This window comes from Talpa europaea (genome assembly GCF_964194135.1).
Source record: "Talpa europaea genome assembly, chromosome: 3".
NCBI lineage: Eukaryota > Metazoa > Chordata > Mammalia > Eulipotyphla > Talpidae > Talpa > Talpa europaea.
The window spans coordinates 25,549,848-25,564,471 of record NC_140069.1 but is presented as its reverse complement, the minus strand read 5'-3'; the positions used below and the strand labels follow the sequence as shown (position 1 = coordinate 25,564,471).

Sequence of the window (14,624 nt, the reverse complement as noted above, 5' to 3'; positions counted from 1 at the left end):
CGGGCCTCGCGCGCCTTTCTCCGACCCCGCGCGCGAGCCAGCCTGCGCCCCGGGAGGGAGACGCCGATCCCGGAGCGCACCCCTCGGGCTCCCCGCCGCCCGCGCCCTCCCCTCCCCCCTCCTGCTTTCCAGGGGGAGGGGGGCCGTCGCCGCGGATTGAAGGCCATTGATTTGTATGCATTTGTCCCAGCGCCGGAGGCTGCCCCAGCCGCCCGTGGAGCCGCCTCCCTGCTCGCCTGAGGTGGTTCGGCTCCGCCAAACATGTCGGCTCCTGTCGGGCCGCGGGGCCGCCCGGCTCCCACCCCGGCGGCGTCTCAGCCGCCGCTGCAGCCCGAGATGCCCGACCTCAGCCACCTCACGGAGGAGGAGAGGAAGATCATCCTGGCCGTCATGGACCGGCAGAAGAAAGAAGAGGAGAAGGAGCAGTCGGTGCTCAAGTAAGGACCCGGCTCCATCTTCCCGCCTCCCTCCCTCCTGCCTGCCCTCCGCCCCCTCGGCCGCTCCTCTGCGGCCGCCCGCGCGCCCGGGACCGCCGCCCGCCGCCCGCCCGCCGCTCTCCCGCCGGCGGCGCCCGGGCCACGAGGGCTGCGGCGGGCGCCCGCCGCCGGCGCCGCTCTCCGGTGTCCGAGCGCGGGGGTGTGTGACGGGACGCGGGGCGCCCGGGCCGGGGGGCGAGGGCGGCGAGCCCCGGGGCGAGGCCGTCGCCCCGGCCGCCCTTCCGGCTTCCTCCGCGGGTCGCTTCGGCGCCGGGGCCGCGGCGGGGCTGGGGCTGCACCGGGCTGCACCGGGCTCCGCGCGCCCCTTCTCCTTCCGCGTCGCCCCCGCGCGGAGGCCGTGGCTGGGGCAGGGAATCCAATATGGCCGTGCACAGGTGCTCCCCGGCCGGGACCCGGGGAGGGCGCGCCGGCCGCGCGCTGGGGCGCCCCTGGGCGCCCCTCGTCCCGCGCCTCCGCAGGGCGCGTCCGCTCCCAGCGCGGGGAAGACCAGGGCTGGCCGCGGTCGCCACGGGCGGGGGCGCGGCGCTTCGGGCGAGGGGCCTAAGCCCTAGCGCGTCGGGTGGGTGTGCGGCCGCCGCCATCTTCCAGCCCCTCCCCCTCGGCGGGCGCTGACACCCTGCACTCGGCTGCTCTTCCTGTTTGCCGCTGGTAAATCTGTCTAATCCTGAGGAGACTCTGAAGAGACTCCCGTTCCTGCCATGACTGCAGTTTGGGACGCTTCCTACCTGGCGAAGTTGCACTGTGCGCGCTCCCAGTCGAGGCGGCCCGGGGTGGCCGAGGGAGGGTGGCAGCGGCCCCCAGGCGAGGGGTTCGCGGCCCGGCAACTTCAGCACCAGGGAACTGTCCAGGCGGGCTCTCTGGCGCGCTGAAACTCCCTGTCAGTGGGGTGGTTTATTTGTATAAGTTTGCTTTTCAATGCCTTCCAGTTATTTGACTTCTCGGTTACTCTGTGAAAGAGATTTTGCACAAGACGAATAGCCTTTTATGCTTTTCCAACTTTTTTCTCTTCGCTGGGATCAGTCACTAGGAGGGTACTGCACCCTCTTGCGTGCTAGCAAATACACTTTCCCATGTTCTCCACAGCAACACACATTTGTAAGCATAGCATTTGTGGATGAAGGAACTAACATGCTGATCTCTAATTGTGTGAAATTTAAAAGCAGGTTGTTGAGTCAGTGTTCTTTAATGCACCTATATAAAGCCACAATACTGTTCCTACATGTGTGTTCACATTTTAATGAAAAATATTACTTTAAATAATTTGTGATAACAAACATCACATATCTAGAGATGTTCGAGAAAAGAACTGTTTCCCCCCAAATACTGAAAGAGTAAGCAAATGAATTCCTGGCGTATTAACTGAAATTAAGAAGAATTGCTTCTTCAAAGCTAATTTGTGGGTTTCAATACTTGTTTGGCAATGCGATTTATTAGTAGGCTTCGGAAATGAAAAAAAAAAAGTAAGAGATTTAAGTAGCTCATTTCAACTAATGAAGTAACAAAGCATTTACTTTTTATTGACGTATACTTGACATGATACTAGTTTCAGGTGTCCAATATAATGACTTAGTATTTAAATATATTGCAAAATGATCCTGACAATACATCTAGTTAACATCTGTCATCATACATAGTTACATTTTTCTCTTGTGATGAGAACTTTTAGGATCTACTTTAATGACTTTCAAATATGCAATGCAGTATTATTAGCTATAGTTATCATGCTGTACATTATATGCCTGTGACGACTTATTTTATAAGTGGAAGTTGGGACTCTTTGACCCCCTTCACCTGTTTTATTCTCTCCTCCACCCCCACCTCTGCCAACCACCACTCTGTTCTCTGTGTCTGTGAGCTTTGGATTGTTTGTTTTTTTTAGATTCCACAGATAAGTGAAATCATAAGGTATTTATCCTTCTCCCTGGCTTGTTTATTTAGCAGAATGTGCTCAGGTTTCACTGATGTTGTCCAAAATAGCCAGATTTCATTCTTAGTAAAGACTTTTTAGTAATGCATTATTTTAAAAAGCTTTCTGAGCATACTCCTAACTTTGCTTAACTTTTCACTATATATACTAGCAATGCCTTGCTTTTGATGGCTTACATTATTTAGATACATGGTTTTATACTTTTTATTATAATTCTATAAAATCACTATTGCCAAATGATGTTCAAATAAAATAGTTTTGTTTCTTCGACATATTTAAATGTAGGATATATTTTTATTTCTTTATAGCATGACAAATAATAGCATATATGACTAATTCACTAGAGTGCTAGTGTTCTATTATATAAAAATTCAAATGAATTTTTGAGTACCGGATGAAGGATTATTTAAAATGAGTAGTACATTATGTTAGCAAAATGTGAAAGGGGTTTCCTGGTAGCTTCATGTATATGTATTGACTCTGTAAATACATACAATGTTTGTGTTTGTGCATTCATATTTGCATAGTTTAGATAGAAATAGGCATTCTCTAAGCATACATTCATATAGTCTATGAAATTACATTGATGAAAAACCTATTTATATATTTTTTAAATATCTACTTGCATTTCTACCTTAGTTTTGGAAGGGGTCATACCTCAAAATAATTTCAAAATTATTTTTATGTTCATTTCAATAAGAAGTTATTTGGAGGTTGAAGCTTCATGTGTTTGAAATATAAATTTAAATATTTTTTTAAAAAATGCTTTAGCTTTTGAAATAAAATAAGAGTTGGCAAGGAAAGTAATAGACTTTATACTAGAATTATAATAATGAGAGATGAATTGTTTTTGAAGAATTTGACTATTTATTAAGTAATTTATCAATATTGGGTATTACGTTACAACTGTAATATATAAGACAACATTAATATTCTTCAATGACTACTATTTTCATTAACTTTTAGGGGCCATTTGTTTGGCCCTCACTATGTTATCCTTTGTTTCTATTTAGTGATATCCATTTAATTGCCTGTTAATATCTATTCTGAGAGGTCAGGGCAAAGAGACATAAGTTGAAATTCAAATTCATGCCTACTGCCTTTCAACAGACATTTAAAAAATAAGTTTGATATGTGAAAAAATTGAAACTATTGGATGAAAATATCTTTGTATGATTTGTGACTTGCATATTCATATTAAGTATTCATAAAAAGCAGGGCATGCATACCCAAGGGCATCACAAGATGATATATTGGAGTACAGGGAGAAGATATTAAAATACATATTTACATTTCTATTTTTATTTAACAAAGAAAGAAATTAAAGTTTACTAATATTTACTATATAGATCGAAATATTGTGGTACATATAATTTACAAATAAATATCATATATTATGAGGTACAAGCCTGAGCTATTTTTAATGAGAGATTAGTGATCAGGACAGTTTGAGACCACTATGGCAATCTCTCTGCTTAGGAGCCTGAATAAGTTATTAGTAATAGTTATTAGTAATTTCTTCAGAGCCTGGCCGAACATTTACATATTCAGAAAGTCTTCTGTCACCATCAAATAACAGCATTTTACATGTGAGGGAAGTAGTAGGAATTTGGAAGTATTTTTATATTTCAATATATATGGTCAGTAATTACTTTTTAAAAAATCATTACATGAATTTTTTTTCTAACAGATTTGGTTTAGCTAAATCAGTCTACCAGTAAAATATATGATGTCTTTTTACTGATTTTTTTAAGCCTACTTGTAAGACTTTAAGCTTCTTGAGGGTAAGAATAAAAATGTACCCTTCTTTGGAATTTGTTTTGTAACATCCTTAGTGTCTGCACATAGTATGTACTTAACAAATAATGTAGGTTTGGCTTGTGGAAATGTTAATGAGGTAGCTTCCCAGTTTTGCTGAGAAAATGGAGAATAATTTTTTTGAAGGTATAGCATAATTTATTAAAAGTTTGTTTTTTCCAGTGGGTTACTTTTTTTTGGGTGTGGTATTATGAAAAAATGTCTGAGGAAAGCAAACCCCACTGAGATCAGTAAGTATTTATTGAGTTTCTACTATGTGCCTATCACAGTTTTGCAGATGAGGTGCTTTATAGAAAATTAGAAATTATGTGTTTCTTGATGTATAAATTAATTTTTCATTCTTGGTTTAGATTTTCTATTAATGTCAAAGGGATACTTTGCCAAATAAAGGAAAACAAATAAAACTTTCCATGATAAATTGAGGTGGCAGCTTAGCTTATATTTATTGGTGAGTTGTTTTAACTTTTTGAAAAATCATTCAGTATTAAAAGTGCTTTCCAAAGTCAATTTATGAACTTTTTTATTTGATAGCTAATATACATATGTCCAAAATTTCTTAGCTACCTATTTTTCATACCTTGAGACAACTACTATTACCAGTATACCTTGTACTCTTCTAGAAATATTCTATACATAAGAGTAGACATGCATGTATATCAAATGTTGCATGAGTATATGTGTATATGTGTGTGCACATACTTGAATGGAGATATGTGTATAAATGTGAAAAATAAACATGACCTTAAAGTTTATTTTTTAGGAGATCAGCCCCACATTGATTAATGTGTAGAATGTATAGGTGTTCATTCATTTTTGTGACTGTGTAATATCCTATTTTATGAGTATTCTATAATTTCTTTAATTAGTACCATAATTTTGGGTTGGTCAGTTCATTCTCATTATTTTGTCATTAGAAATAATACTGTGGGGCCTCCCTGGTGGCACAGGGATTGAGTCTCAGTGCTAACAAGCTATCTTCAGCTTGAGTTCCATCCCAGGACAGAGAGCTAATCCACATTGCACAGAGAGCTAACCCACATGGTGCAGCAGACCTCTCCTGTTTTTCCCACTGCTCCCTTCAGCAGTGTATTTCAGTAGATCTGCCTGTTCTTAGATTTGTTTAGAGCCTTTTGTATTTCTTCTGTTGGTAAATTTTAGTGATTTGTAGAATCTTTATATGTCATTTGATTTATGAACTTGTTTATGCCTTTATTTTCTGTTCAGGATTTTTAAAAAGTATAATTAAATTTATTACTTTTTGTTTTATGACTTTAGGGCTTGTAATATACTTAGAATGATCATCCTCATTCTAACATAAAAAGAAAAACCTCCTGTATTTTCTTATAGCTAAATGAAAATTTAAGAATATGAAATGGCAGCTAAATGATGCATTTTAATCATGAAGACTTAAATAAGATTACCCTGTATATAAATAACCCTGACGTTTGCCAAAAATTGAAAACATGTGGCTTTAAAATATTGAAAATACATTCTAGAAAGTTCATTGGCATCTATGAGAAGGTACCTAATGAATTCCTTATATCAGTATATGTTCTATATTTTAAAGAAACTAGGACAATTGAATAATACCTTCTAGTTTATTATACTTTTTGATAAAGAATTGATTATATTATGTGATGAAGAGCGAGGTAGTGGAGACAAATATGATGGATCAGATGGATTTTGACTTGAAATCTTTCTTTACTAATTAAGAACTTTTCTTTCCTTTTTTTTTTTTTAAAGATTTATTTATTTATTTATACAAGCACTGGGTACAGTCAGAAGCCTGGGGGGGGGGTGAGAATTCACCAGAGCCAGAGTGGGGAACAGAACAGGCAGACCGACGAAATATACTGCTGAGGGGAGCAGTGGGTGCAGCAGGAGAGGTCTGTCGCGCCATGTGGGACCCTCGCTGGCGGCCTGGGACCTAACCGGTGCTGCAGAGCCTGTGGGCAGCTTCGCAGCCCAATGCTCAACTGCTGTGCCACCAGGGGAGGCCCTAATTAAGAACTTCTTAAATTGTAAAAATCTCTGAGCCCATGTCTCTTATTTTGTCTTATTTGAATAATAACACTCACCTTGAAGGAGAGTTATGATCAATATAGACTATTTAAGAGTTCTGGCACAAATAGGTGTCTAAAAAAATAGTTGTTGTTAACTGATTATAGATAGCAGTTTCTGAATCTTACTATTATAGCATTCCTAGGTGAAATCTTTCACTTTTTTTTTTAATTGAGATTTTTTTTTTTTTGGTCTACTGTAAAGTCAAATACGCCTTGAGGACTTTTAAGTGACTTTATTATTTTTTCTAGAATATTAGGGATGAGGAGTGGTAAGGTGATGAATTGGAAGCAGTTTCCTCAGCAAAACCCATTCTTCGGAAGTGAAGTAGTAAACATACAAATGCTGATTTTTAATGATGCTGACCAAAACTTATACAATGTTATAATGAAATGTTACTTCAATAAAAAAATAACTTAAAAATAGGGAGTGTGATAAGGTTCAACAGTAATACCAAGTTATTGGTTACTGGCAAGATATTGACTGTAATAGGTGAATTTGAGGGAAATAATTTATGGACATTACTCTTGATTATCCTTAGGTTTGCCTGGAATCGCTCAATTTTTACTTTACTAACACATCAACATGTATATTTATTTATTTGTCATATTCCTATTGTATTTGAGAATCTGGAGATTCTTATCAGCTTAATCTAATTCTGAAGCATGATTATGAAAGCTTAGAACACTCATCTCTCTTCCATTGTCCCCCAAATACACATAATCTTTGTATGATTGTCTCTTTCTCATTCTTCTGGCCTTTGCTTCAAATTGCCACCCTCGAGAGAGCTCTTTCTAAACAATGCTTTCTTAAGCAGGTTCTTTCCCTTATTATTTATCCCAGCATCTTTAGTATTTCCCTAATTATACTCGACAATTTTACAATGATTTCTTTATTTGTATATACTCTGTTTACCTTGCTGGATTATAAATTCCCAGAGAGTAAACAACCATGTCTGTCTTGTTCACTGTTGGCAGCCTCAGCTTCTGATTTAACCCAATGCCTTACACATAGTATAATTAAAAATATTAGTTGGGTGCATAGATTAAACATTGGGAAGGAAATACTTTGTTCTTTCAGGAAGTGTTTGCTTTCAAGGTAAAATTCAATAATCTAAAAGAAAAGGGTTTGCTTAGGTAGTAGTAACTAGTTTTGAAATCAAATGTAACTTAAAAATATTTCTCATTTTTGCTTAATTTACTGGAATCAAACTTATAGTATCTGTGTATGATTGCAATTCATCTTTCTTTTGGACAAAGAACATATCTGTTTTGATTAAAAAACAAGAGTATAATGAGATATTTTTATTTTAAGGAATATTGGAAATTAAGGAATATTTTGCTTAAAAATGTTTATTTTCAAAGCATTAATAAATTTCTAGTGCATTTAACACAGCTAAATGATAAAGAATGTACAATTCTTTGAATGGAAATAATTCTGTTTTTTAAAATAAATTGTGCCCCCCAGGGACAGACAATATAAGGCCAACCATATTCATATGAACATCTAAGTGTCATGAAAAATTACTGTAAAGATGTTTTTAGTATCTTATAACCATAGTAAGTGGTAAAAGGCCTTAGTAAAGTGTCAGACTAATCTAATGAATAGTTTCTTGTCTTTGATATTGTTTGAAGATATCAAATAGTTTATCCTTCAAAATCTCTACCAGTTTCCTCTGTAGATATTAGAGTTACTAGCGACTGGAAATACTTTTGTATTTTATAGTCATCTAATGAAATCTCTAAATGGTAAAACACTTGAAACCATTATCAGGTAACCTTTAAGGAAGTCACTGTAAGAAACATGATAAACCACAATTGAAATATTACATAATAACGTACAATTACTAAGGCCTTCTGCCACTGATCTCTAGGATTTAGTGGTCACATTTGCAAAGTTTCATTGTTCCATCTCTCATTTGAGATATTAATGTCCATTAATTAATAAAAAAGGTATTAGTTAAACTAAGAAGCAGTAAGTAAAAAATATCAGTGAGAACTAGTATATTTAATATTACTTTTCTATTTAAAAGCTTTTCATCCAATAAACATTTGTTCAAGGATATGTGATATTAAATCACCTTTTGCTGGCGGTAGACACTATTTTTTGCTACCATGTGCAGTATTTTTCTGTTGGACATAGTAGTTGTTAGCATTTTAGATGCTGCCGCCAATGAAATATTTCCTGGGTAATAATATTGGTGGCATTGCAGGGTAAGAAGCTAAATGGATCTTCAGAAAGAATGTGTAGAAATGGATCATCTGGTAGGTATGCTTTAAGAAAGAAACAAATTTAAAATCAAGGGAACTTGAGTATGGACATTTAAATGGCCACTTAATACAGAGGCTATGCAGCTTTGAGGACAAACCATCTGTAAAAATCCAAACTCAACATCAAGAGGTGATGAATTTAATTTCTAGGTGGTAAAGAATAAAAAGAATGTTAGCTTATGGGCAGTGATGGCTCTGGAAGTATGTTAACAAGAACAAGGTAACAAAAAACTGATGTTGAACCCAAAAAACTAACCAGAAGGTATATGGAATAAACTTTCAATTGAAGTAATCTGTGGCTAAGATTACCTTAAATCAAATAGCCTTTGCTCTATCTAGACCTCATGTTTAAGATCTTTGAAATTTTTTTCCTTTACACACTTTCCTAGTAATGTTCTTATAGTAAAATTCCACTCCATTTTGTTGCTATAATAATGAGCGCTTAGAGTATCCCTGGAGACTGCTTTGTTGTGGTACTATAGTTCATCTTAGCTTGGATCAGAGAAGAGCATGTGGAACTGGAGGAAAGAAGTTGACATTCAGGTGCATGCAGCTAGTATTCAGTTTTTATCTTAAGCCAGTTTCACATAGGGTTTTGTTTGAATTTGAATATTTCTGCAGGAAACTAACATTTGTTCAGTATCTGCTGTATGCTAGGATTCAGGTAACAAAGCTGTATTATGAATGAGTAGCAGAACACAGATTTGTACTTAGCTTTTTCTAACTTTAAAATCCATTCCCCTTCCAGCATATTGCTATGAACAGCCTTGTGCTCAAATTGGATGAACTTAGGTTTGGAATATGGCTCTGTTGTTTGTAGTTGTTTATCTTAGTGTGTTTATCTGTAAAATACTTTAGCAGTTGTTATGAAGGTGAATCAGTTAACAGTTGTAAAGTCTTTAGAAGAGTTCCTACAACGTAATAAATATCATATAAGTGCTTGTTAACTAAATGTATTAGCTAGGAAGAGTGGAAAGCACTAAAAATTACAGAGAATATCAATCCAGTTTATCATCAATAGGCCCTGTTATGAACCCCCAGTTTTTTAATACCCTTTGAAAAGATAGTGCTACTTTTAAAAAAAGATCTAAATCTTCCAAGGTTATAAGTAATATTCCTAGTATTACTTTTTTACTACTAATAGTGGCTTAAAACAACACACATTATCTTATGGTTCAATAAGTCAGAAGTCTAACATGGGTCTCACTAAACTAAAATTGAAGGAACTGTCTGAGTTCCTTTCTGGAAGCCAGAAGGGAGGATATTTGCTTGCTCATTTGATTGTTGACACAATTCCATGAGCTTCAAAGACCTGAGATCTCCATTTCTTTGGACTGTCAGCTGAGTGCTGTACTTATCTCCTCACCTCGGCCTCTCTACAGTATTTTGTGCTTCTTAGAACTTTCATGGGGGGATTGAATCCTTTGCATGATGCCATCTATCTTTTTTTTTTTTAAGATTTATTTATTTATGCATACAAGAACTGGGGTACCGGCCAAAGGTGTGGGAGTGTGTGTGTGACAGGATTCACCAGAGTCAGAGTGGGGAGCAGAACAGGCAGACTGACTGAAATACACTGCTGAGGGGAGCAGTGGGAAGACAAGAGAAGTCTGCTGCGCCATGTGGGTAAGTCCCTGGCCGGGGATCAAACTCTTGCTGCAGTGGCTGCAGATAGCTTCATAGGTTGCGTCTTAACCCCTTGCGCCACCAGGGAGGCCCCTGCCATCTATCTTTGAACGTTCTCTTGTCTTCCATTTCTCTCTATTCAAAATCTTTTTTTTTTAATTTTTATTTTTTTTTAAAATCTCCCCCCCCCCAAAGATTTATTTATTTATTTATACAAGCACTGGGTACAGTCAGAAGTGAGGGAGGGTGAGAGAATTCACCAGAGCCAGAGCGGAGAGCAGAGCAGGCAGAAGGACCGAAGTACACTGCTGAAGGGAACAGCGGGAGGCTGGAGGCAGGAGAGGTCTGCGCGTCATGTGGGACCCTCCTCAGGTGGCTGTGGAGCAGCCGGGGATCGAACCCGCACCTCAGAGGCTGCTGGCAGCTTCGCAACCCAGCGCTCAAGCGCTGCACCACCAGGGAGGCCCTCTTTATTCAAAATCTTTGGGAAAGATTTTTCTTTTGTAAGGACTCATGTGATTAGATTGGGCCCATCCAGATATTAACAGAATAATCTTTCCATGGTAATCATAGCCGTGAAATCCTTTTTGCCATGTAAGTGTACATATTTACGTGTTTCTTTGGGAGCAGAACACAAACATCTCTGCAGGGCAGGGTTATCATTTGCCCAACACTTCTGTAGTGAGCGTAGCTAGATTTAGTGGACATCTGTATATATGGTCTTTATAAAGTAGATATTTGCTACTCTTATTTTTTAAAAAACACATTTTGCATTCAGAGACAATTCAGATTCATATCTCTGAAGTAATATTTACAATGGCCTTTTCAATGGGTTTGTAATACTTTATTTCCCTCAAATTACTGCCAGTCTCTTCTTCACTTTTTATTTGTTTTTTTTTCCTGAACTAAAATAATTGTCTAACATCAGGTGGAATTGGTGGGTTGGGGAGTCTGGGCTCTGTGCACTAAGATTAAGTCCTCTTTTTAAGTAGTCATTGTAGTTAATAATTGCATTTATTTTTATAGAGGAAGCAGTAAATAATTTTACCATATGATTAACATAGTGAAGAGTAATTGAAGTATTTTTAAAATCTGTTGTTCATTTTTTTTTTTTTTTTTGTGGGACTGTCACCTGCGGTGGGGGAACGAACCGGCGCTGTAGAGGCTGTGGGCAGCCTTGCAGCCCAGCCCTCAACCGCTGGGCCACCAGGAGAGACCCTGTTGCTCATTTTTAAAACTCAGCATAAACTTTATATTAGGTATAAGTACATAAAGGATTTGGATTTAATCTTTTGATAAGTTTGGTTGCTCTTGGCCTGTTTGGTTGAAGAGTCATTTCTTACCCATCAATAAGTGTATTATTCCATGTATTATAATTTTCTTTCTTATAATTATTAGTCAAGAAGTCTGATTTAATAAAAGATATATAATGACTTAAATTTTGTCAGTATTTAAATTAAATTGCTTTAAGTTAGGCATATAAATTATTAAATGTAGCTATGAAATAAAAGTGGAAACAAAATCCAAGGTTGTCCTTCGAAACTACTAATGTAAATTCATGTTGCAGTTTGTAGTTAGCTGTAATAAGATAGAACTAGATATCAGTACTGTCAGGAGATAGAAACTTCAAGAGTAATTTGAACAGGGAAATTTTAATATAAAGGTCTGCTAACCTGTAGAAGGGAGCAGCCACCTTTTAGAGAGCTGAGGCCAAGTACCCAAGGGAACAACAAAGTAGGAAGAACCCATCCTCCCCCATACACACTGACTAAGGCTGAGATTTTGCCCTCTTTGGAAGTGTGACCATGACTCTGGAGCTGGCAAGCAGGAACCATCTGTGGGGGTGTTGATGGGGCCAGCTGAGAAGCTGGCTGCAATGCTTGCAAATCTCATTGAGGTCACCTACTGGGGCTGTCAGTGAGACTTGCTGGGAAACTGCCTGCTGGATTATTGCTGAAACTACTAGAAAGATGCCTTCTGGGGTGCTGGTGAAACATCCTAGGAGGGTGAGTGCCACTGGGTGTCCTGTAATTTCCTGGTAGCCCAGCTTTGCAAGAAAAACAAGGCACCAAGACCAAAGCCCCTTCTTCCTTTAGTGTCACTTGGGCTCCCTCTACTGACAACAATAATCATTGTACCAACAGTGAAGGAAAAAAGGTTAGAGTCCAAATCCAAGATCACAAAGCAGGACAGGGAGGGTGGATTTGGAGCTGAGAAGGTGATGCATTTATACATTTATAGCAATTAATGATATTCTCAAATATCAGTAGATTAAAGCAACATAGGTTTATTTCTTTTCATGTCATGTTTTTGTTTTTTTTTTCCTGGATCATTTGGAGTCTTCATATCCTCATTCTAGGATACAGGATGATAGAGAAGCAATCTGGAACATTGACAGTAGGTGAAAAGAAAGACTGGTGAATCACAGATTGACTCTTAATGTTCCCTCTCATAGATACTAATACAATTTTTCTCACATTTTGTTGGTCAAAGCAAGTTACGTGATTATGCCTAATGCAATCCCAACACGTAGGGAAAGAGATTCAGGAATATTTGCGGGAAATTATAATTGCCACAAGATTGACAGGGTTGGTATTAGAAAATTTTGCTAACAAGCTTGAAACACATGTCAAATTTATTAAACAAGTAAGTAAAAATGATAGAAAAATTGCAATTCCTAACATATTTATAATTTTCCTTTAAAATTTTGTTTTATTAGCTTTGTAGTTTTTATGAATTTTAATGAGAAATACCATCAACATAAAAATTGATGATACCCTTAACTTCTGTGTCAGTGACCACAACTAAGACAGTAAAGGTATTTAATTATATGAAACAAATTTAATTATATGAAACAAATTTGTGAAAACAAATTTAAGCAGCAGGATTTTTTTGAAAGTTAGATATAAATAGAATTTAATTTTCATTAAAATTTTATGTAAGCATATGCCTACATGATATTACATGAAATATGAAATACATTTTTAGGTAGAAAACATTTATTTGTCTATGGTCCATCTTAGATAGGGTAAAAAAAAATAAGATTTGGAGATCTGGATTAGGGATTAGCTCACTAGTCCACTATGTTATCTTGAAGAAGTCACATTAAATCGTCAAACTCTAGGAAATGGAAATTGAAAACACACATCGAAAATCCTTTAGTTGAAACTCATAGTGTCAGATGTGTTTTAGAATTTAGTTATGTTGTCAATTCCAAACAACACCTGTACCCCTATGTTTATAGCAGCACTGTTTACAATAGCTAAGCTTTGGAAACAACCCAAATGCCCAAAAATAGATGACTGGATCAAGAAGATGTGGTACATATATACCATGGAATATTACTCAGCATTCAAAAAAGATAAACACATGCAATTTGCAGCAACATGGATGGTGCTGGAAGGGATCATGCTCAGCGAAATAAGCCAAAAAGAAAAAGAAAAATACCGGATGGTCTCACTCATAGCAGGAATCTAGAAAACTTAAATAAGGGACCAGGAAAATGAATAACTATAAGAAAGTGAAAATCAAAATCAACAAAAAACTATGAACCAGAGACACTTTTAGGGGGGCGGGGGCGGGAGGGGAGGGATTGGGGTCAGAATGGGGGGGGCTGCAATTGTATGGGGAATATAACAATAAAATTTATAAAAAAAAAAAGAAAACTATATAAAGGCAAAAAAAAAAGTCAATCATAAAAACTAAAAAAAAAAAAAAATTTAGTTATGTTGGACTTTACAAATGTAAAGGTGCATGTATCATATACTGTGTAACTCTTAGCCCGGGGCAGAACAGCAGCCCATAATCAAAACCATATTTTCCTCAAATGAAACATGAATATTTACAAGTAGGTTAAATAAAGACAATATATAATCTCATGCTAATTCAGATAAGGAATTTTACCCAGACTTGGAAAAAAAGTTCTTATATTCACAGCTTTTTGGATTTTGGAATCATGGTTAAGGAATTATGGGCCTGTGATATCTTTATCACAGGATTAAAGTGACACTATGTAAATGAAAGTACCTTGTGAACTATACATTGCTACACATGTTAATCATCATAATCATAATGGCAATTGATATTTTCATTATATCAACCTTTTTAAAATTATATTTAAAGGAAAGAACTGCAAATTAGATTTTACTCCTGTGGGCTCACTTAATAGACCAATATTGGGGTTTTTATTGATCCCAGATGATTAGAATTTTTATTTAAAGCAATTTAAAAATTGTACTGTTGCGTGAAAAAACTTAACACATAAGAAAACTGATCATGTTACTCTTTTGTTTAAAATATCCGTGCCTCCTTATTACTAGCTGCATGCAGCATTTAATTGGAGTAGTTCCTCTGAACCATGAACACAGAAAATGATGAGTAATTATCTTCTCATGTTGCCCCGGGATAGGTATATAACTAGTACCA

At 37.7% G+C, this 14,624-nt stretch overlaps 1 protein-coding gene across 14 annotated transcripts in view; it reads left to right on the top strand.

The window, feature by feature from the left end:
• Positions 1 to 261: 261 nt before the first annotated feature.
• RIMS2 (regulating synaptic membrane exocytosis 2) overlaps positions 262 to 14,624 on the top strand; it is a gene marked incomplete at its 5' end in the record, with an annotated part of 441,015 nt that continues 426,652 nt past the window's right edge. For all 14 annotated transcript variants that reach the window (XM_084229226.1, XM_084229247.1, XM_084229223.1 and 11 more), the window contains one exon: positions 262 to 437. In XM_084229226.1, coding sequence (XP_084085352.1) covers positions 262 to 437 — 176 coding nt within the window. The remainder of the gene's footprint in view (positions 438 to 14,624) is intronic.